This window comes from Myotis brandtii, unplaced genomic scaffold, assembly GCF_000412655.1.
Source record: "Myotis brandtii unplaced genomic scaffold, ASM41265v1 scaffold436, whole genome shotgun sequence".
NCBI classification, from domain to species: domain Eukaryota; kingdom Metazoa; phylum Chordata; class Mammalia; order Chiroptera; family Vespertilionidae; genus Myotis; species Myotis brandtii.
In genome coordinates, this window is record NW_005366679.1 from 3,318,852 (window position 1) to 3,340,961 (window position 22,110).

The following is a 22,110-nucleotide window of genomic DNA, read 5'->3' on the forward strand; positions in this document are numbered from 1 at the left end:
GTCTGGACTTCCAGGATCACACCTCCCTGGCAGCAAATTCAGGGGTTCCCATCCCCCCTCCCTCCCCAGTGGATTGCCTGAGACCCGAGGCACTGGATGGAGCCTGAGGGTGTACTCTGGGGAGCCTGCTGGGGCAGTAGGAGGGGGTGGGAGAGGTGTTCCTGGGTGTTCTCTTTGAGGAGAGGGGTGGGGCTTAGTGGCTGGTGGGACCATCCTCCTCCCCCAAAGGCCACATCTCATCCCAGGTGTCCTCCCCTCTCAGCCTTGCTGAGGCCCCAGGAAGGAGCCTGCCCATGACTTGCCATGGCCACCACCTGCCAAACAGGTGTCTTTTCCTCTTGCTCACTGGGGAACAGAACTATCAGTTTCTTCCCCATCCACCAGTCCCTGAAGCAAGCACTTATCTCCCTGTTACCTCTCCCAAAAGAAACAGGTGGAGGTGGGGACCAACCTGATTAAACTTAAAATGTTTAAAAAAAAAATCCCTTTGAAAAGCCCAGAATATGCTGGGGATGAAGGTGTGGACTTCCTTCCCCACCGGCACCTTTCCTGGGGCTGTGCAGCCTTGTCATCATCCCGCCTCTGCTTCCCAGAACCCTCTGAGCCCCACAACTCTTCCTGGATTCTGAGGGTTCTCCATCGTTGCATGGGGAAGGCTCCCCTCTTGTGAAAGCCATCCCACCGTCTCTTCTTTACTCTTGTGCTCGGGGCAAAGATAAAGGCTCCACAGCGATGAGGAAATAGAGAACAGTCTGTACACAGAGAACCGGAATTCCGTCCAGTGATTTCAATTCCACTAATAGGTATCGAGCACCACGCCGGGCAGAGTGCTGAGTGAAGAACAGGACCCTGTCCTCTGGGGCCCAGGGGCTGGCTGAGCCTGAACGAGGCAATCTATCCCTTATTCATTCAGCACACCTCTGGGAGCCTGCATGGCCAGGCAGGCACTGATACTGTCCAGCTTTCAGGGAGCTTACATTCTGTGGGAGAGGCACATAACAAAGTGTAATTGCACACTGTGAGGAGGGCCAGTGAGTGAGGATGGTGTTGTAAGAGAGACTACTTGAGAAGTGGGTGGACCTACTTTAACTACTGTCCTTGCCAAGGCCTCTGGGTTCCTGCGTTCTGAAGCCTGGAAGATGAAGACGCAGCATGTGAAAACCCCGGAAGGAGCATTCCAGACAGGGAGGAGCATTCCAGACAGGGAGGAGCATTCCAGACACAGGGAGGAACATTCCAGACACACGGGAGGAGCCTCCAGACACAGGGAGGAGCAGTGTAAAGGCCCCGAGGGAGGAAGGAACGTGGCTTTTCCCAGGAACTGCCAGCCTAGGCCATGTGGCCAACATGCAGTGAACAAAAAGGACAGCGGGTACACTGAAGTGGCGAGTCAGGCAGAGGTCAGATCACAGGACACTGGAGTTTTGTTCTACATGGAATGGATCCTTTGGAGGGTTTTAAGAGGAGGGACATGCTGTTATTTGAATGTTTAAAGACTGCACTGCTGCTGTGTGGGAAGTAACATGAAGAAAGGGCAGTTGTCCAGGTGACAGGTGATGGGGCAGCTAGGATGGTGGCCATGGAGGTAAAGTGCATGGATTCTGTAGGATTTGGAAATAGAGACAGGACTTGCTGACAGCCTGGCAAGAAGAGAGAGGCCCCGAGGATTCCTGTAATGCTACTACATTGTGAACACTGCCACCCAGGGGAGCAGCATGCCTGGGATGGTAGAGATGTCACGCCTGGGCTGTGGGAGAACTCCAGGTAGCTGAGGGTGCATTTCAGAGGAAAACAGTCAGTCATCTTCCCAAAGCACCTCCTCCCCAGCAAAGCTCTGGCTGGTAGCAAGATGGATCGCCCAAGCTCAAAGGGTACGAGACAAGGGAGGCTATCCAAGCAGGGAGGCTGCCCCCTCGGGCCCACCGTCCCCCCTGACTACTCCCGCCAGCCCAGCAGCTGAGAATTTGCCCCAGGTGAGCAGTGATTGGGCCCCTCCATGGGGTGAGAAGTAAGCTAGGTGGCTGGGGGTTCCCAGCAGTGGAATGATTGGGTGCCGGACAGAAAGCTGCAGTGCAAGCAGTTGTCAGGCAAGAAAATTTCTAGTAGGCCCAGCAAGGCAGCTGCTCCAAGGGATAAGATGTGTGTAAATTGTGCATAAAATAGAGGGCACATATAAATCAGAGCCTCAACAGATGGGAGACTGGAGAAACCACAGCTGCAGGCGGCCGCCATCATCTGCACAGGCCCCCATTCCCCCCAAGTATACTTTAAAAGTGGAGAGTTGCCTCTCCCCCCTCCACCACACCAGCCTTTTAAAGCCCTTGAGGCCCCTGTCACCTAATCTGAGCAGTCCAGGCTCCGAAGCAGCACCCCTTCACATCCAGGGCTCATCTTCCCCGGAACACAAATCTCCAGCCACCATGAGCCACTGGGTCCCCCAGACGTAACATTGGTCCTCTGCCTGCCAGTGTCCACCACCCACCTGCCCAGATCCCCCAGGTCCCACTCAACAGTGAGCCAACCCTGGGAGGAATTCCCTGATACCCCACCAGGCCCAGCAACACTAACCAGACGGCCCCTCACCCACCAATTATCCCAGTCAGTATAACACCAAGGTTGCAAAATTGGTAGGCTGTGGGATGTTTGTGTAATTGTAGATGGAAATGTTTTAAAATAGCTGTCAACATTTTTAAAAACTGGGCAGCGTCACATAAAACTCTGGATGTATGGTTCCTCTTGAACATTTAGAGCTTGCAACACAACATATATATTTTTTCATGTTTTATTCAAGTGCTTTTATGGTTTCGGGGTTTTAAATCTCTATCTGAAATTTATTTTGGTGTAATGAACGAAGAATTTTTTTTCTCACATGGCTAACCCACTATATTTTTAGCACAAAACTTCCAACAAACGCAGCTTCTAGATTTGGGTCCCATTGTTGCAATCTCACTTTAAAGAACACATTAGTTTATCAGCGGTTCTCAACCTTTCACAGGGGTCGCCTAAGACCATCGGAAAAACACATAATTACATATTGTTTTTGTAATTAATCACTATGCTTTAATTATGTTCAATTTGTAACTATGAAAATACATCCTGCATATCAGATATTTACATTACAATTCATAATAGTAGCAAAATTACAGTTATGAAGTAGCAACGAAAATAATTTTATGGTTGGGGGTCACCACAACCTGAGGAACTGTATTAAAGGGTCGCGGCATTAGGAAGGTTGAGAACCACTGGTTTAGATCCTCTGAGATGCCAGAACTGGTGGGAAATCAAACTTCCTTTAGCTCTGAGAGAAAAACATTAAGGAGAACCAGTTTCCCAAGCTGAGTAGCTCTGCTCTTCGGCCAGACCCTATGGGTTCCGAGGAGGCTCTTGAGTGAAGACAAGGTCACCCTGGCCAACAGGCTTGCAGCCGAGGAAGGGCGAGGCTGAAACCTCAGAACTGGTTGTCACAATTGTATTTCATCAGTCTCCACACAGGGTCAGGCTATTCCTGTGAAAAAGTCTGCCTTTGTCCCTGGTCTTGTGGTGTAATGTGTGCCCTTGGCCCACTTCTCACAATGAATGCTGGCCCTGGATGATGTCATCCTTTCCCGGGGCTTTAATTAGCATATCCATGGAGATGACTCACAAATCCTCAACTCCAGTCCTGCTACCAGCAAGCAAGCTCCACAGCTGCCCTTCCGCTGCCTACAAATCATTTCCACATGCGTCTCCCACTGGCACCCTGAACTCAATACATCCTACTCCAAACTTCTCCTCCCGTGAACGCCAGTCTCAGTAATCCACATCATATGTTTCTATTCATGCAGTCCGGAAACCACCACCATCCTCTAAAATGCCCCAGATGCACACCCCTTTTCTCCTCCACTGCCCCTGTCCCAGTTAAGGCTCTTAACTGCCCAGGGCAATAAATTGCTAACATCTATGTCCCCTTTCAATCTCCTCCAACTCATCCTTCAAACTACCACTAGGTGTCTCTTAGGTTCACTCTCAGCTGAAAAGTCCTGAGAGGTTCCCCAATGTCTACTGAATAAAGTCCTCCCCCCACCACCACCACCAAAAAACCATATGCAAGGCCTTCTGCCTTCTTTACCCCAATGTCTTTTTCTCCTGTTCCTACCATCCCCATACCCCCACCGCTCACTTTACGCTTGTATCACTCCGTTTCTCGGACTTTTCACTTTTTCATGCTGTGCCATCCACCCAGGATGCCTGGTAACCCCTGGCCATCCTTCACCAGGGTGCTGACCACCAGTGGTAAAGAATCTCTCCTAGTCTCTAGACCTGTGCTGCCCAGTACCGTAGCCTCTAGCCACATGTGGTTCTTTGGTGTATGCAAGGTGACTAGTCCAAATGCAGAGTAAGTATAACATGTACTAGAGATCAGAAAAACATAGTACTTTAAAAATATGCAAAGCGTCTTAAGAATTTTCTATACTGACTACATATTGAAATTATGTTTTGGCTATAATGGAGTAAAGTCAGGTATTAATTTCACATCTTTTCATTTTTATTAATGTGGCCACTAGAAAACCTAAAATCACATTATGTGGCTCGCATTATATTTCTACTGGGCAGAACTTCTGTGGGAATTATACATTTCTATCAGCCTTCATTTACATCTTATGTCTTCATTTATCCAGCCGACTGATAATTATGAGCACTATGGGCCAAGCACTCTTAGAGGCACTGGAGATGCAGTGAACAAAACAAGGTCCCTGACCTCAGGGAGCTTAGGGTCTGGTGAGGAGTATTTTCCAGTGGTGGTTTTTAAACGTACTCCAGTCTAGACAACTTTGCCCAATAGTGAGCAGAAAGAACAAATATCAAGTACTAACTACATCCTTTGTACTTCCCATGCTCTCAGGTTCTCCCAAAGATGACATCACACGTGGTAAATGAGATTGATAACATATTACGCAACAAGCCCTACAGCAAAAAGGACTACAGATCATAAGGCAATGAATGCATGAGCCACAGGAGCTGCATGGTTCAAATATCGGTCTATGCTGGTACAGAAAGGTGTTCCTAGCCAGTCTTTTAAATCACTTAGCAGCCGCTGCTCAACCTCTAGTGTCCCCGGATTCTGAGGTGTCTGCTGTCGCTACCACTGTGCACCCGAATTATGAGCACATCTGAAAACTCACAACTAAGAAAATCCATTCTATTTTCTTATCTTGGACTGGAGTCACCTATTCTTGCATTGCTCTGTACACCTCATGCTAATGCAATGGAAAGCATATGGCGGGGAAAGGTGTATTACCTTCAGGCATAGAACTTAAAGGCTATACAGACAGATCTGTTTTTTTCAAATGAACAAAATCCACAGATGCGATGTGGATTGTGTCAGAAAGAAGAGGCTATGTTAATTCAGAAGTCCTGCTTGGGAAAATAAGCAAAAACAATTTTACATTTGTTTTCCTATTTTCACATTCCAAGTGTTAGCAAGCTGTTTCCCTTATCATTTTCAACAAAACGTAATTCCTAGGTATTTGCTTTCGTTACCTTTTAAATATTCAGTGTTGCTTGGCCCCAAAAATGACCCTGTGTAGCAATTTATCCAAAGTGTCTTAGAATTCTAATAATGTTCTATTCATTTACACGTAGAGATAGTAAAAGGATGAACACCCCAGTCTCTAATTAGAGACATTATGGTAAATGTATGCAAGTGAGGATTACACTACTATGGAAGCTTAGCTTTGGATAAAATGTAATGCACCTGCAACAAAGTGTTCATTTTTTACTACATTTTATGAAAATCTGCTTTATATTTTTGACTGCTTGTAGGCACAACTTCTGCAAGTTTAAATATTTGAGCTTTAAAAATAAATATACACATGCTTGATTTTTGTAAGTAAACCTGTAAAATACCCACAAAAGCAAATGTTTGCTGTTTAATTAGCACTGGGATTTTACAATATAATGCTTGGTGTTTTTGAGGAGTTAGTAACATGAAAGTAAACCATGGGCTTTGTGAAAAATGTTGTTACTACTCAGCATATGCTGGGTGAATTAACTTGCCCAATGAAGAACAAATGTTAAAGAATTTCCTGATTCTATAATCACATAATGTGCACTCAACTATATGCATGAAAGCTCACTGCATGAATTAAAGGGGCCTCGCTTTAATATACCTGGAAGCTAAGGCCTATCTAGCCCTGCCACTATTGGCTACCTACCCTCATGAGTACTCCACTTGAGAACAATTTTGAGATTGTGTGTACCTGTAAGAAAGAAGACATTTTTCCCCCTCTTTTTTGGGGTGTGTGTTGGGGGCAAGGGTCTTATAACTCTATTTGAACACCTGAGCATGTACAAAATTCTAATTTAATTTTCTGGCCAGCTGGTCCCAATATATAGAAATCATTGAGACTTACAGGACAAATATACTATCAGCTTCAAATGCTATTTTTTGCCATCACTTCCAAGTAATTTCATGGTTAAGTTCTAAATCCCAAAATGTTAATGTGAAATACCAAGAAGTTTCCTTTTTGATTACTACTACCTGTATTCAATTAAGGAAATAGTTTGGGTTTTTGCCCCAGAATATCAGAAAGATGGAAATGGATCATTTTTTTATTGTTCATTGTACATTCAATTAATCCAGTGAATACTTACTGTATGTATAAATGAGCTGAAGTTGTCTAATTCAAACTGCAATTCAACTTAATTTGAGTAGAGTAATAAAAGCATTTTGTGCATTTAATCTCACAATTAGTTTTTATCTGACCTTTCTTTCACTATAAGGCCATATATATATATATATCCTATATAATAGAGGTAATATGCAAATTAAACCTCACACCCTCACAAGATGGCTGCCTACGACCAGGCCAGTAGGGGGGTTAGTGAGGGATGACCAAACAACTGAAGACCAGGCCTGCGGTGGTGGGGAAAGTAAGGGGTGACCAGCGGGGGGGGGCGGTTAGGAGTGACCAGGCCTGCAGGAAGGCTAGTGAGGGATGACCAAACAACTGAAGAGCAGGCTGCGTGGGGCAACTACGCTGGCAGGGAGGCCATGAGGGGCAACCAGGCTGGCAGGGGGGGCAGTTAGGGGCAATCAGGCCGGCATGCAGAGGGGGCGACCAGGCAGGCAGGCAGGTGAGCGATTAGGAGCCAACAGTCCAGGATTGTGAGAGGGATGTCCCGGATTGGAGAGGTTGCAGGCTGGGCTGAGGGGACCCCTTCCCCATGCATGAATTTTGTGCACCGGGCCTCTAGTGTATATATATCCAGTCCCAAAAAATGGACAGTAAGACTCATTTAAAAAAATGATGTTGGCAGGTAAGCTACACTGAATGATACCTAACAGAAATAGCAGTGATCAAGATTTGAACTGCAATTCATACTTTTCTTATTAATGGAGCAAATGATTAGCTACTAAAGATATCATTTCTCATTTGGTTTTAGAAATACTACACACTAAAGGTTAAAGCTTCTCAAACTCATTTAAAAGAGCCTGCAAATTAAACGAAATAAGCCTGTCAGAGAAAGAAAAGTATCACATGATCTCACTCATATGTGGAATCTAATGAACAAAATAAACTGATGAACGAAACAGATCCAGAGACATAGAAGCATGGAACAGACTGTCAAATCTCAAAAGGGAAGGTGGGGCTGAGGGAAGCGTGGAAAGAGATTAACCAGGGAACTTATATGCACACATGCATAACCCATGGACACACAATAGTGTGGTGAAGGCCAGGAGGGGGTTGCAGATATGGGGTAGAGGGGGTCAATGAGAAAAAAGGGGGACATCTGTAATACTTGCAACAATAAAGATGAATTTTAAAAACCAACAACAAATATAAACATTATTGCTTGTAGGAACAGCTAACTTTTTTTTTATATACAGGTCATCTGCCATGGTAAATATACTAGATAAGAAATATATTTCAGCCCTAACCGGTTTGGCTCAGTGGATAGAGCATTGGCCTGCGGACTGAAAGGTCCCAGGTTCAATTCCGGTCAAGGGCATGTACCTTGGTTGCGGGCACATCCCCAGCAGGGAGTGTGCAGGAGGCAGCTGATCGATGTTTCTCTCATCGATGTTTCTGACTCTCTATCCTTCTCCCTTCCTCTCTGTAAAAAATCAATGTATTTTTTTAAAAAAGAAATATATTTCATAATTATATCCTTAAGAAAAATTTCCATGCACTCTCATTTTATTTTCTATTTTGGAAAGAATTCCTTGGGAGAGAACATACCATTCCTAAGAGTAACCTGGGTAGCAGCCATCCACATACTAAAATCTCAGCCAAGGGAAATGAAAACTAGAAACCCTGTGCCTGACTTCTCACTTTAAGAACTGTCACTTCATCTTAACAGTGTGCCAAGGGTGTTCAGATAGATAGCAGGCCATCTTCAAGACCATCCCTCTTTGGCAAATGAGGAAACCGAGCCTGGAAAGGTGGAGGGATTTGCCCAAACTCACACTGCTGGTTGATGGCAGAACCAGGCAAGTTATTCTGTTCAGTGTTGTTTTAGGTACAATTTTCTTTTTTAGCTTTAAAGCTTTGTAAAGAAGGAACTGTGTGTGAATTTTTAAGGTAAAAAAAAAAACTTGGGTATGAAGCCAAATTCAGAATCAGTTAAGATGGAAAGGTCAAAGAAGTGAGACAATTAAAACTCATGAAGGCCAGTAAGTAGTCTCTAACCACCTCCATGAAAATTTAAACCAACCACTTAAAAACCACTCCTAATCTTCAATTAATTTCCCTGCTTGGGAGTCCAAGCAGGCAAAAGATAACCCCTTCCAGCCCAAAACATGTATCAACAAATTGGTTCTCTCAATATATGTACATGCCTATGTATATCCTTCCACTGTGTCTCCAGAAACAGCATAACTGGCACAAATACTGAAAACACAGAAACAAGGCGGGCAGGATAGCACAGCAGGCACATGCTAGCAAAGAGGACTGACATTCTGCTCTGTAATGTAACTGCACTGTGCCAGTCACTGCCACACAAATATCGGAACAGTGACCACAAAAATGCATTTACATGTGTAGGAAATTTAAATGGTGGGTAATGTAAGATAACGTACTAAAGATGATGTACTCAGCCACATGGTTCTTATCAAGACTCTAGGGAAAGTATAAATTTTAAAAAGCAAAGTTTAATGATACTTAGTTAGCGAGACCTTTTACAAGAATTTGATATGAATCCAACCTCCATATTTCAGTTAACTTTAAAACTTGTTTCAAATTATTCTTTCCAAATTAGAATAATTTATCCCATAAAACAACCAGTACATTTTTACTGGCTAAGAATAATTTCAAGTCAAGATTTTTATTAAGTTGTAAATGAAGAAACTAAAAATAGGGAAATGTAAAATGTCCCAACAGTTTAAGCCTCTAGTTATCACAAGGGGTGTGAAAAAGGGATTTAATCACTTTATATCCCAATTACAACAGAACCCTTTATTTTACTGGATCTGAGGGTCTTTTGAGATAAAAATTCTACAGCAAGTTTTTACTAACTAACCCAGATTTATTAGCTCATTGTAATTCTATGTGTCACATGGCCGCCATTTCAGATGATGGAGACAGGACTGGGGAATTTGCAAGAGCAGAGTATTGGTAACCTGCATAAAACTGTGGAACTGTGAGTACATCTATAAACTCGTGCACAGAAATTTATCAAGTATAGGAAGCTCAAAATCATCAGGATGAAAAACAAGGTGCTGTAGGAAAAAGTCCGAACCAAAATCAAATTTTGCTTACTTACATTTCTACAAATTACTCAGTTTATTAATTCAAGAGCAACTCTTTAAAGAATACTAAGCTGATGCCCCTATTTCACCACCCCATTTCAACTACATTGCCTTATTCCAATAGTGGCAATTCTTCCCCCATCTATACAGGCACTGCCATCTAGTGGTGATTTTTTACCTGCAATTTAAAAAGATACTTGGCCCAGCTCTGGTAACAAATAGTAGATGCTGATGGTTTGTCAAAGAGGCATTTTGTCAAGTTAAGTAAATGCATTTGGTACATAAACTCCATGCCACTTGTCAAATTACTTACTGGTTACTTATCAACAGGAAAAAAAACAAACCAAAAAAAAAAACCAGGTTAAAACATAAAAATAAAGCTAACCACTTTGCAGTGAATCTCTTCTGGCATCCCCATTTACTATGTATTATCCAGTGATGACACATGAATAACGCACCAAAGAAAAGAACTGCAAACTTCCAGAAGCAATGATGAACTGTAATCCTCAGAAGGTAATGATGGTCTGGGTCACTGTGCAAGTGTATTCCTCCCTGTGTTCCTTCCAAGTCCTTGGATGTGGCCTACAGAAACATCTAACAGCATGGAAGTAAAAAATGAACTCCCAATAAATACCTTTCTGTACAGTTACAAATAAAACAGCAAGTACTATTTACAACATTCATCTTAATTTACAAGTGGAAACTAAAGATTAAAGTTAGGATTAGGAATATATTTCCTTTGAGGTACTATTGTAAGAAACTAGTGGGCCAGTGCACAAAATTCATGCACATTAAAAGGAAATTAGAGGAAATATTTTAATATTGATAGTCACGTCCCCTGGTCCGGCGCTTGGCGAGGAGGCAGCTTCTTGTCCCCAACCAGGCGCCGGGCTGAGAGGCAGCCTCACCTCCTGGGCTGGCGCAAGTCCCTGCCCAGCGGCGCTGAAAGTCCCTGCCCACCCACGCCTGCCTCGCACGCAGCCTCCTACTGTCCGGTCGTTACAGTGTCATGGCGTGATGACCATTTGCATATTAGCCTTTTATTATGATGATGATGATTACTGGATGTGGTCAAAGCTAATAGGAATATGAAACCACTACTATCTCCTGGGATTCCACAACCTTTCAGTGATATAGGTTCAAGAGCTTCCCAAACTTTGTAAAATCATGGCACACACATAAAATCATACTAGTAATATCTGTACACACACTGGTTAAAAAATGCAAGAGATTGCTCTCAGCTGGACCTCCAAGGACTGAAAAAAGCAGTATTTTATTCCCAATCAATGGGAACCTGTGGTCTAAAGGTCAAATTTATGAACGTATGAATGGGAAAATAATGACAAGCACTAACATCACTTTAATCCTTGGGATGCTCTTAGAATTCTGGAGCTAAGATCACAAAAATTACTTTGGTCTTTTACATCCATATTCAGGAGGGAGGTTCTCTCTCTCACCCAACACTCCTCCAGGGACAGAGACCCCACTCTAAGAAAACCATGATGCCAGTCTCTCAACAAGTCAAACTAACATGGAGGGTCAAATTGGCATCCCCAGCTACTCAAGGCCAAAGCTGTACAGCTGAGCAGTGTGCTTTAACCCCACAGGACAACTCTCAATTGCCAGAGCACTATTTTTATTTTTTTCTTTATGTTTTCCCATCACCATGTATCCCTCCCATACCCTCGTCCGTCTCCACCCTCCCTTCCTCCTGGGCACTATTTTTAGGTTATTACCTTGGCTGCCTTTCTTCTGTTTTGTTTTTTTTTTAAAAAAGGAAGAACTTTTCCACAAGTTTCTTTTCCCCAAATTGGAGAAACCATGTTTTCAACTTTTATTGAGTTATTTCAAATCACATATTCAGAGATTTGTAAACATGCATTCAATCCCACCCCCCAGGCAGGGGAAAAGGGAGGAAAGAGGATTCACTCTGATATTAATGGTTCAAAAAAAGCTGTAATATTGTGCTTGGAACACACAGAACCAGCTATTAACTTCTTGCTACTATAACAAATACTAACAGTTCAGTCCAGGTTACTGTGACCTCTGACAGATCAAGGAAACAAGTTATTTTCTCCTCTTGTAATTGTAGCACATTGCCAGACACATTTGCCTTTTTAATAAATGTCCTGGTACTCTGAGTTTCCTTTCCAATTCATGTAATTTCAACAGTTTGTCAAAAAAGAGCCAATAAACAAATATTGAATTACATTTTGTTGGGTCTTTCAAACCTTCAAGCTCCAGACTATAAAAACATCTTGTGTGTCTCCCACCCCGACCACCCGGCTTCTTTTCCATACACCACAGACCACCCATAGATACAAAGCCAAGGGTGAAGCTGGCACGGTCTATTTGGAGCCAGTAGACAGGAGGGCGATGAGACCTGATGAAGCACTTATGGACAGAATATAGTTCCTGTAAAAATTTAATGTTAAGGAAAAATTAAGAACCCAAAATTAATTTTCAACAAAACAAAACAAGCCCATCTCTTTGGAATATACTGCTTCCCTCCTGACACTCTGCCTAATGACAATGCTATGTGGTCCCATTGTCTGTAAACGTAATTTACAAGACACAAGACTATAAAGAATATTCACAGAAAATTTAAAAACACTTGAGACAGAAACCTAGAATACATGACCACAAAGAAAACACTCAAATTCCATTTAACCTTCAGAAGAGCTGATCAAAGACCATGGGGAGGAAGAAGAGACGTCTTGTCCTTTCTCCCCTCTCCATCAGTGTACTGGCCACAGTGGGCCTATAAAAGTAAGGAGGTTCTGAAAGTTTGCAGCTACTCTTGGCCTCAGGACTGGTCTGTTTGGGACAAACCACTCCTCCAGAAGATATAAGTTGAAGAGTGTCACATTTTATTACATCAAAATCTCCAACTGTTAAAAAATTTGGCTGCACATTCCTGGATAAAAGCTTTAATAAATTATCTTAGCACCTTTAATAAATTAAGAAAGCTCAACTTAAGAGCAGCTTGAAACACTGTTAAAATATTATGAAATGTGCCTATTTAAACTGGCTATCCACCCAATCCCAAAGTCCAAAATATCAATAGACACATGGCTTACATCAAGAGCTATCAAAGAGAGCAAGTTTGCTTTTCCTCCTTGGAACTCTTTTTTTAAGTAGGCGGGTATACATAATCATATGTGTGAGACTATTTATAGTTACTTGCCATGAAGTCATAAACTTGAAAGAATTTTACATCAAACCAAAAGCCCTTATTTTAAATGTTCAGAAACTTGCCTAAGGTCACAGTGCTATTTAATAAACTGACTCCCTACATGAAACCAAAAGAAACTACTATTTCTAGATTTCTAAAAAACATAATCAATCTTTAAAAGGATACACTGTGGGGTTGAAGTTCTTCAATATAAAGAAGGATGCAACAATGACCAAGACCAGGAATAGAGTGTTGTTATAGAAGATGGAAAATGTTGTAGCTTCATAATCAGCAACTTCATTCTTCTTCCACAAGATTCTGTAGACAAAGAAACAAGTGAACTGAATTTATGTTTTAAAAATTTTAAATACCACATGGCTCTAGTTCATTGTGAAGTAAGTTTTTCCACCCAGTTGGTGTGGCTCAGTGGTTGAGCTTTGATCTATGTATGAACCAGGAGGTCACGATTTAATTCCCAGTCAGACACCCTCCATGGATCCTATGGACAACACTATGGCTAATGTCACTGGAAGCTGCCATGTTTTGTTCACTAAATCTTCTAATGTAAATTCAACAAGCATAAAGGAGCTAAATGAAGAGTATTAGCACCTTATCTCCATCATAAGAAATTTGCAACCTCTAACATATTTGCCATGTTTTCTTAATTCTATGGATATCATTAACGTAATAGATCTCCAATTTACTATAAGTTTGGAAGAAGTGAAGGATATTACATTCAATGCAGCTATCAACTATAAAACAGCTCCTGATTTCAAAGAAGTTTAAATGTAAATGTAAAAAATATATGACTTGGAATGGGAGGAGATACATTATACCATTCTAGCACTAATTGATCAAAGAAAACACCAGCTCAGAAAGATGCATAGACCCAACATGATTTAATGCACAGAACAACTGCCTCTGGTTTTAAGACTCTGGCACAAGACCTAATAAAGACAGGGTCCTTAAAAAGGCTACTAGCATGCCTTTACTATGGATTAATTATCCCCCCCTCCATCACAGCACTTCTCCCTAACTCCCTGTCATGCCCTGAATCAGAAACATCTTCAAAACAGCCTTGATGAAAGAAATAGCTCAATCCTGCAGGTTACCCCAGCTCCCAAAATCAGTGTGCATTACATCCATGTATATAGTCAGGACTGCATGACAGCTTTTAAAACATTTTCTAGTCTACACATATCCTGGTTCATTTTGAAAAAATTTAGGACTCCCAAGTGGCCTCACTAGCAATGGTTCCGCCAAAGCTTCCCTGTTAGGAAATCTAGTTTGAGAGTGCACTTTCCAAGGAGTCTTTTTTCCAAGGAGTACTTTCTACAACAAGAGAAAAGCTGATACCAAACTCAACAACTATTACAATCAGATCATGGTAAATGACAGATCATTGGTAAGTCAGGGAGAAATAACACTCACACCCTGGGGCAAATATTAATAAATCTGATCACCTCTCCTAATTTCATCCTTGAATGGATGGCAGTGCAGTTTCAAAGTGCCATATACTCTAAATGACTATAGATGGGAGCTTTGACAGATATGCACCACTGCAAAGAAGTGCTGATAAGCCTTCTCTTAAATCAAATCCCTCCTTTGAAGAAGAAAAATATTAGATTATAAATGGTCCCAGTTATCAGAGTGAGTCATGAATATAGACCTGGGTACAACTGTATCCAGTGTGGCTTTTGTGAGAGGAATACAAAACAAATAACAGCACAAATTTTTACTGATAACAATAGAAATTTTACACTCTTCTGACACTCTGCATTTTATGTCTCAATGAAACTTCATTCTCCTTTGAAATATCTGGTCCAGCCAATGGCACTGAGGTTTCATTTCCAATTCCAACTCTGACTCATTAGTAGTGATTAACTGAATACCACTTGCTGAGAAAAATTCCAAGACACATCCCAAGATCAAAAACAAGTGCAGACCAAATCAGGCAAGTCTGCTGTGGGCATATGAGACTCACTTACTATCTGATATAACTAATCACCTGAAACCTACAAGAGCTATAACAAGCATTTTGAAACTGGTTAACTATGATAAGCGCTCAGTTTAATAACTATTAGTATAATAAATATCTTAATTCAATAAAAGGGTTTTTAAAAAGTGTTCTAAATTCTCTAACCTCCATCCCTTTGCAAAAATTTGCATTCAGAAAGCTATGCAGCTAGCCCGGCCAGTATGGCTCAGTGGTTGAGTGTTAACCCATGAACCAAGAGATCACTGGTTCAATTCCCAGTCAGGGCACTGGGTTTCAGGCTCGATCCCCAGCAGAGGGTGTGCAGGAGACAGCCTACTGATGATGTTTCTCTCTCACTGATGTTTCTAACTCTATCCCTCTCCCTTGCTCTCTTTAAAAATCAATAAAAACATTAAAAAAAAAAAAAAGCTATGCAGCTAGAACTCATTAAAGCTATTCTCTGAAAAAAAAAAAAAAAGGCCTTTATTGTCATGACTTTAGTACTGTGCCTTCAGTTTTATAAAAGATCCATAGGAGATAATCACTTCAATATTTGGTGCCTTTCCAAAACCACTGTAGAAAACATTGTTCATTAAGTTACTCAGTGTCCCTTAAATAAGGATCCACTTGATAAAGTCCTTCCAGATTCAGTGCCAGGAAAGTTTCTTTTCAGGAGGACTGGCACACTGCTTCTCGTCGGACAATGAAAGCAGCATGACCTCAGATGCTTCCCGACACTTGGACGCTCAGAGCTAAGTTTAGTGCTCAACTGCTGTAACTAACTATGAGGTCCCTGTTCATCCACTTTTTCTTACTTTTAAATGGTTTCTGATCTTTTAAAATTGCATTGCTTTGTTTTACACACACTTGCATATTGCAAGTTCCCACAAAGTCTTCCTGGAGCAAAGTGGGATAAAAATGCCATTTCACAAACCACTTTGAGATACTAAAATTTAAGGTCCATGAAAACAACCTCAATCCATGACTCTATTCAACCATCTGGCAGCTCTGAAGCACAAGTCTACTCAATCGTTCAGAGACCTCTGCTGCTCAGATGTTAGACTGTCTATTAACCCCTTTTCAGAGCAGTTGACAGGAAATATTGGGGACGGGGGCCAGGACTAACAAATGTGGCACAGGACTGTGCAACAGGAGACAAACTGAGTTTTTTTCTTTTTCCCAAAGCAGATAACTCAGACCGGAAGCTCAGTAACAGAAATACCACCACGTAAAAATGCTAACACATAACACAATGTAAACTTTTCAGACCCAGGGGGGTGGGGAGGGGGGTTAGGTGATAAGTTCAAGGTCACACAGGCACCAGACAAAGCTCTGCAGCAGAGCAGTTATGAGTACAAGCCAGATGCCTGTAGTCTTACCATGGCTTTACCTCCCACTAATGTGAAGCCTTGATCAAGTTACTGAAGCTTTCTCTACCTGTTTCCCCGAAGTGTACAATGGAGATAACAATATTACCTACCTTCTTAGGGCTCTTTAGAGAAATAGATGACCTGTGTACAGCTCAAAGGCAGGAATAAAAACTCAAAGTCAGTTGTTCCCATTACTATCTTTTCTACAATACCAATGTTTGCCTCAGACAATTCCGACACCCACATTCTCTAAGCAGAAATCAAAAACTTCTACAAAGTATCCCCTCCTTTGATTACCACAAACACGTTAAACAAGGAGTCAAACCTTTCATCTTTTTCCTTCCGAGACATTTTTCTATTATCAGCTTCAGAAAGTTTTCGAGTCACTTCCTTGGAAACAGCATCTTCCCTCTTCTGTGCTACTCTGGAAGGAAAAGAAAAAAAGTTTCCACATGCTCCAGGAGTGGACATTACTTTCTCAGAAACACTCTGTACTCAGATTGTGTATTGGCAACTGTGTAATACTTTACATTTCCAGAAAATAAACTTTACAGAAAGTTCCAGGGTTATTACACTGTAGTATTAGTTAAAAGAGAGGGAGGAGTTCAAGAAACTTCCAAGATGTGGTTTATTAGTTATGAGTTTGATTTCTGCTTAAAAGAGAGAATTTCCCAGTTTATGTATTTACTATGGAAACAGAAGTCAAATGCTACTAACACAATTTAATTATAAGTCATTTTAAATCCATTTTGTTTTAGCCTATAATTTAACAGTTCAATAAATAAATTTGACAAGGTATTAGCAAATGACACATGGCTTTAATTCCAGTAAACAGGGGAGAGAAAACTAGGCTTAAAAACAAAACAAAAGAGAATTAACAACTATAATATCTTAAAGTAATGCTTTTAACTCTACTCCAAAGGACAATTTCAATAAAAAGAAATAATACCACATGGTCAGGGACTGACCACACCACTTTTAGTTAAATGAACCACTGGTAAGAGGTTTGCACAAAAAAATCATATGGAATCAGCCAGAAAAGGCTGGATGTGATATTCACGCTATCAGATCAGAATCTTCAGTGACAAGTCAGATAAAGAAAAAAATTAAACGTATACTCATCAAAAAATAGACATGGTGAATTTTATCAGATGGGGTTGTTAGTGAAAAAAAGAATAAAATGTAAACTTGGATGAAATACAAAGTCTCCCAAAGATTATGACAGTTAGATTCAACATATATTTTTCACAAAATAGGAGAAACTTATTAGCCATAAATATAGAGGGAAAAGTAAGAACTGATCACAAGCAACATGTAACAATTACCTACACAGAACCACTATGAAAACATTTGACACGATACAGAGATGTGTTAAAAGCAACAGGATGTGGAACAGAGATAGAAATCTGTTCACTCTATGTTCAATTAATGTTTCCTCGGTGACTATGCTATTTAGTTCTGGTTAGTGTACCAAGGAAAACTGGAAAAATCAGGATGGCTTCCAGAAAGAAAAGCTGAAGATCATTCAAGGCAATAGTTTTCAACCTTTCTTTAACCACAAGAGCTTCTGGAATACAAATCAAGCACAAATGCTATCTGGTTTCACCTATGCCTCCATCTCTATATCTCACTTAAGAATCAAGTTAGAGTTTACATTGTTAAAAAGAAAACCTTGCCTGGCCAGTGTTGCTCAGTGGTTATGAGTCAACCCATGCACAGGGAAGGTCGCAGATTTGATTCCAGATTAGGGCACTCCTGGTTTCGGGCTCGATCCCTAATTGGGGGAGGAGATGGGGGTGTGTTTGGGAGCTAGGGGGACGTGCAGGAGGCAGCTGATCAATGTTGATGTTTCTCTCTCATCAAAGTTTCTCTCTCTCTCTCCCTCTCTCTCTAAAATCAATAAAAACATATTTTTAAAAAAGAAAAAACTTTGGTCAGTTTCAACTAATGTATTTTTCCACAAATAGATAACTGGGAGGAGGGAAATCAATTTGCTTAAGAAAAATAGATAAAAGGATATTTAAGTTCTGAAACCTAAAAAAAAGACAGCTAAGAGGGCAGATAGCTATCTTAACAGATAGTTTAGACAGACACTATAGTGTACTTTTTCCTCCAAAAAATACAACTTCACCTGACTCATTGGGTAAAAGTTCTGCTCAGAAGGTATCTCTGACCCTCTCTAGCAGACCAAGCACTCAGTGTTTCTAAACTTCACATAAGACCACTCTTTTCTAAGAAAGACCAATTGGAAAGAAATGTACCAGCAGAAATCATTGTTAGTTTAACAGAGGGGAAAAAATACCTACCTACAAACGCATACACACCAACTGTCAGGACACAGGAATAAACTATTTTCAAGAGTTGGTTATCTCTAAGCATCTTTAGGACAAATAGTCAAATATCTGTTCACATAACAAATCTTCCTGAAGAGACTGAACCAGAAAATTTCTCTTCTAGATCTAAAACTCTATATCCAACAACCACACTGTAGGTTTATTAGAATTCAAAAAGCCCTACCCTCCTTCTTAAGAATCTTAGAAAATAAACCCCACTCAGCACTGAATACTGTAAAATATAGAGGTCACTCAAGTGGCCCAGCACTCAGCCAACTGAGGATAATCCACAAATTCAATTGTTTTGCTACTATTTTTTTACATCACTGTGTAAAAAATTAAAAAACAAAAATACTACCTATTTAATTTCTTAACACAAACACATATTTGCAAACATTTTTTAAGTCATACCAACTTAAAAAATAATTTCTAAGGGCTCCCTCACACACAACCTCTCCAACACTGCACATAAACACTTATGTGCCAGATACTATGCTTATCATGTCACACATAGTATAGTGTTTAATCCTCACCATCCTATGAAATACCATTAGTAGCCCCATTTCACAGCTCAGGAATGTGAAGTCTAGAAAGGTTATGCCAGTTATACATTTAAGGGCAACAAAGCTGGGACAGAAATCCAGACTGTCAACTCTGAGTCATCTCCCCTCTACTACTAATACCTGTCCACACGCAGCATCTCCCTTGAGCTTCGAGCTTTAACCTTCTTGCATACCTGTAGGAGTTTCAATGTCAGTGGCAATATTTAATATGAAAGCAAAACTATAACTAAAAAATAATTCCACTGAAAGAACCTATTAAATCAGTAATCCACTGAAATTTTTACTGAACTAAATGTACTATGAACTGTTGTAATAGATATAAAATAAAAGAAGTAGCAGTTGTCCTCAAGAAATCCAAAGTAGAATGAGATGGTAAAAAGAACATGATTTTGGTTACAAAAAAAGTAAATGAAAAATGATATGCAGAACAAGAAAAACACTAAGTCTCAAAAGGACTGAGTTCCAAAGGATGGACTGTGCAAGATGCTCATTCACTATCCACCAGTGGCCATGCCTCAGAAGAAATCCCAGAACAGCAGAGGCTGAGGTGGCTGAATCCTGGAATGGCAGCTGGTGACAAGGGGTTAACAACAGAAAGATGACATGGGTGACTTGACCACTACTGTACAGGGGTGGGCAAACTTTTTGACTCGAGGGCCACAATGGGTTCTTAAACTGGACCGGAGGGCCGGAACAAAAGCATGGATGGAGTGTTTGTGTGAACTAATATAAATTCAAAGTAAACATCATTACATAAAAGGGTACGGTCTTTTTTTTTTTTTAGTTTTATTCATTTCAAACGGGCCGGATCCGGCCCGCGGGCCGTAGTTTGCCCACGGCTGGTCTAGCAGAACTGCGGCCACCCACAACCTGAGCTCCCACTGGTCCAGAAGAGCAGGAGGGAAGCTGTCTGGCCACTTTCAGCGGCTGAGGCTGTTCTGTCCTCCTTACAATACGTAAATCCGTTAACTGAGATCACTTCCATTCCTTGTCAACAGAAAGACTCTAACGCAGGGACAACAAACTGAGGAAGGATTTCTCTGGAAAAGATTCCCAAGTCTTGAAATAAGACATGTAAGAATGGAAAAGAAGAAAGACCATCTTAAATGAGGGAGGGCACAAGACACTTTCAAAGGATGACATGAAGGCTGATAAGAAGCGCTAAAAACCAACGCTACAAGATGAAACCACACTGGGAGGAGGTAGGTGAGTTGCATTCCAGGGATCTGTTAGAATTTGGTTTTCATACACTTAGAAAAGAGTGTATGGTCCTCATGGGAAGCAGGTATATGGTGAGTTTTAAGTAAGAGAGAGACAGGATAAAAATGATGGCCGATAAGGATGAATATATGTTCTTTTATCCCATAAAGCAGTAATACCACCTGCAGTTCATACGTGTAACGTAAGGATTATGTAGAGTAACATGCTTTATACTGTTTTTGGCAGGGAGAGCCCCAAACTTTTGTTGAAAGACTAGATGGAGACTGCTACCACAACCCAAGCAAAAACAGCATCTAAACTAGAGTGGGAACTATGGAAATGAAAAGGAAAAGCGCACAGAAAGCACATGGTACTTCAAGTCTCATCAAAACTCCAACCCTCTTTAAGAAAGTATTTCCAAAGAAATAGAGCACCAAGAAGGCTGCACTAAGTAAACAGAGAAGTATCCTGCTATCCTGAGTCAAGTATCAAAGTGTGCATGAAAGCAACGTCAATGGGCATCTTTCCAATTAAACATTAATGTATACCTGCTTCCCATGAGGATCATGCACTCTGAATAAAAAATGTTATCCTCTTTCCTTAAGTTTTGACTGTTTCCCCCCACACTTTAACCTTTATGAAACCAGAGTATATAGTTGCTTACAATTAATGTGTGAATTTATAGTTGTGTGGCTTGGGTTTTCTTCTCCAAAAGCTATCATTAAAATGATGTACTTTATAATATGTGTGATCATAAAATATTAGTTGTCATATACTCATAAGAAAAAAATGTAATTAGCATTAAAAATGTTAGTTTAGTAACAACAACAAAACCACTTTGTTCACATCCAAAAATCGATCACGGAGAGCCCAAAACAGTTCTTTCCAGAAAGAATTCCAGCTGCTTCAGAAATGTTAAATTACTTGGTGGGTTTTGTTTTTCTGATTAAACTCCATGATTAAAGACTAATTCCACCCTCAGAACCTACTTTCAGAAGAAACCAAGATGGCAGCATAGGTAAACACTGGAAATTGCTGCCTCCCACAACAACTTCAAAAATACAATGAAAAAACAAAACGGATATCATCCAGAACTACAAGAAGGCTGGCTGAGTGGAAATTCTACAACTAGAAGGAAAGAGAAAAGCACACTGACACTCAGAGGAGCTGCGGAGGTGGAGTGCAGAGGTACGGAGGCGCACGCGGCAAGGGCTGGCGACTGAGGATTCGGCTGTCTTTTTGAATCAGGAGGGAGTCACAAGCCCTCGACTGCTCTGAACTCCGGTTCCAGGAAGTCCCTGGGTGTAGGGAGAGACTAGATGGTCTGGCAGCGGGCAGAACTCAGAACTCGAGGGCGGCTTTCTCTCCGAGGTGCTTGCAGCAATTACCGAGACACTGAGATGCGGAGCCCCTTAGGGAAGGCTGAGGATCAGCCATAGCTGCTTGCTCCACCCTGTTGATCCCCTGAGACCCTGCCCCACCCAAGCTGTCCGCAGAGGCTTTTGCATATGAAAGGCCTGGCCCTTTGCAACCTGAAAATTACCTAACAAACTGCAGCTGAATCAGAGAGACCCAGAACTTCCAAAAGAGGGTCCAAGGCCCCACAGCAGCTTGCATTGCTTCACAGCTGGGCCTCATCTGGGCACCTCCAAACCCCAAACAAGGAAGGGGAATCTGCAGATCTCTTCGTAGCTCCTGCTGGGTAGCCTCAGGCAGAGGCTAAATTAGCGCCTCCTTAGATCCAAGAGCCAGTGTACCCAG

General features: G+C 41.4%; 2 protein-coding genes across 4 annotated transcripts in view; one reads left to right on the forward strand and one right to left on the reverse strand.

Annotated features, from left to right (window-relative positions):
* KCNAB1 (potassium channel, voltage gated subfamily A regulatory beta subunit 1) overlaps window positions 1-6,726 on the forward strand; it is a 323,567-nt gene extending 316,841 nt beyond the window's left edge. For both annotated transcript variants that reach the window (XM_014546234.1, XM_005874427.2), the window contains exon 14: window positions 4,883-6,726. In XM_014546234.1, coding sequence (XP_014401720.1) covers window positions 4,883-4,972 — 90 coding nt within the window. In that variant the 3' untranslated portion in view covers window positions 4,973-6,726. The remainder of the gene's footprint in view (window positions 1-4,882) is intronic.
* Window positions 6,727-11,525: 4,799 nt separating this feature from the next.
* Window positions 11,526-22,110, reverse strand: part of SSR3 (signal sequence receptor, gamma (translocon-associated protein gamma)) — a 24,636-nt gene continuing 14,051 nt past the window's right edge. For both annotated transcript variants that reach the window (XM_014546236.1, XM_014546235.1), the window contains 3 exons: window positions 16,579-16,677; window positions 13,092-13,223; window positions 11,526-12,145 (listed from right to left, as the gene is read on the reverse strand). In XM_014546236.1, coding sequence (XP_014401722.1) covers window positions 12,079-12,145; window positions 13,092-13,223; window positions 16,579-16,677 — 298 coding nt within the window. In that variant the 3' untranslated portion in view covers window positions 11,526-12,078. The remainder of the gene's footprint in view (window positions 12,146-13,091; window positions 13,224-16,578; window positions 16,678-22,110) is intronic.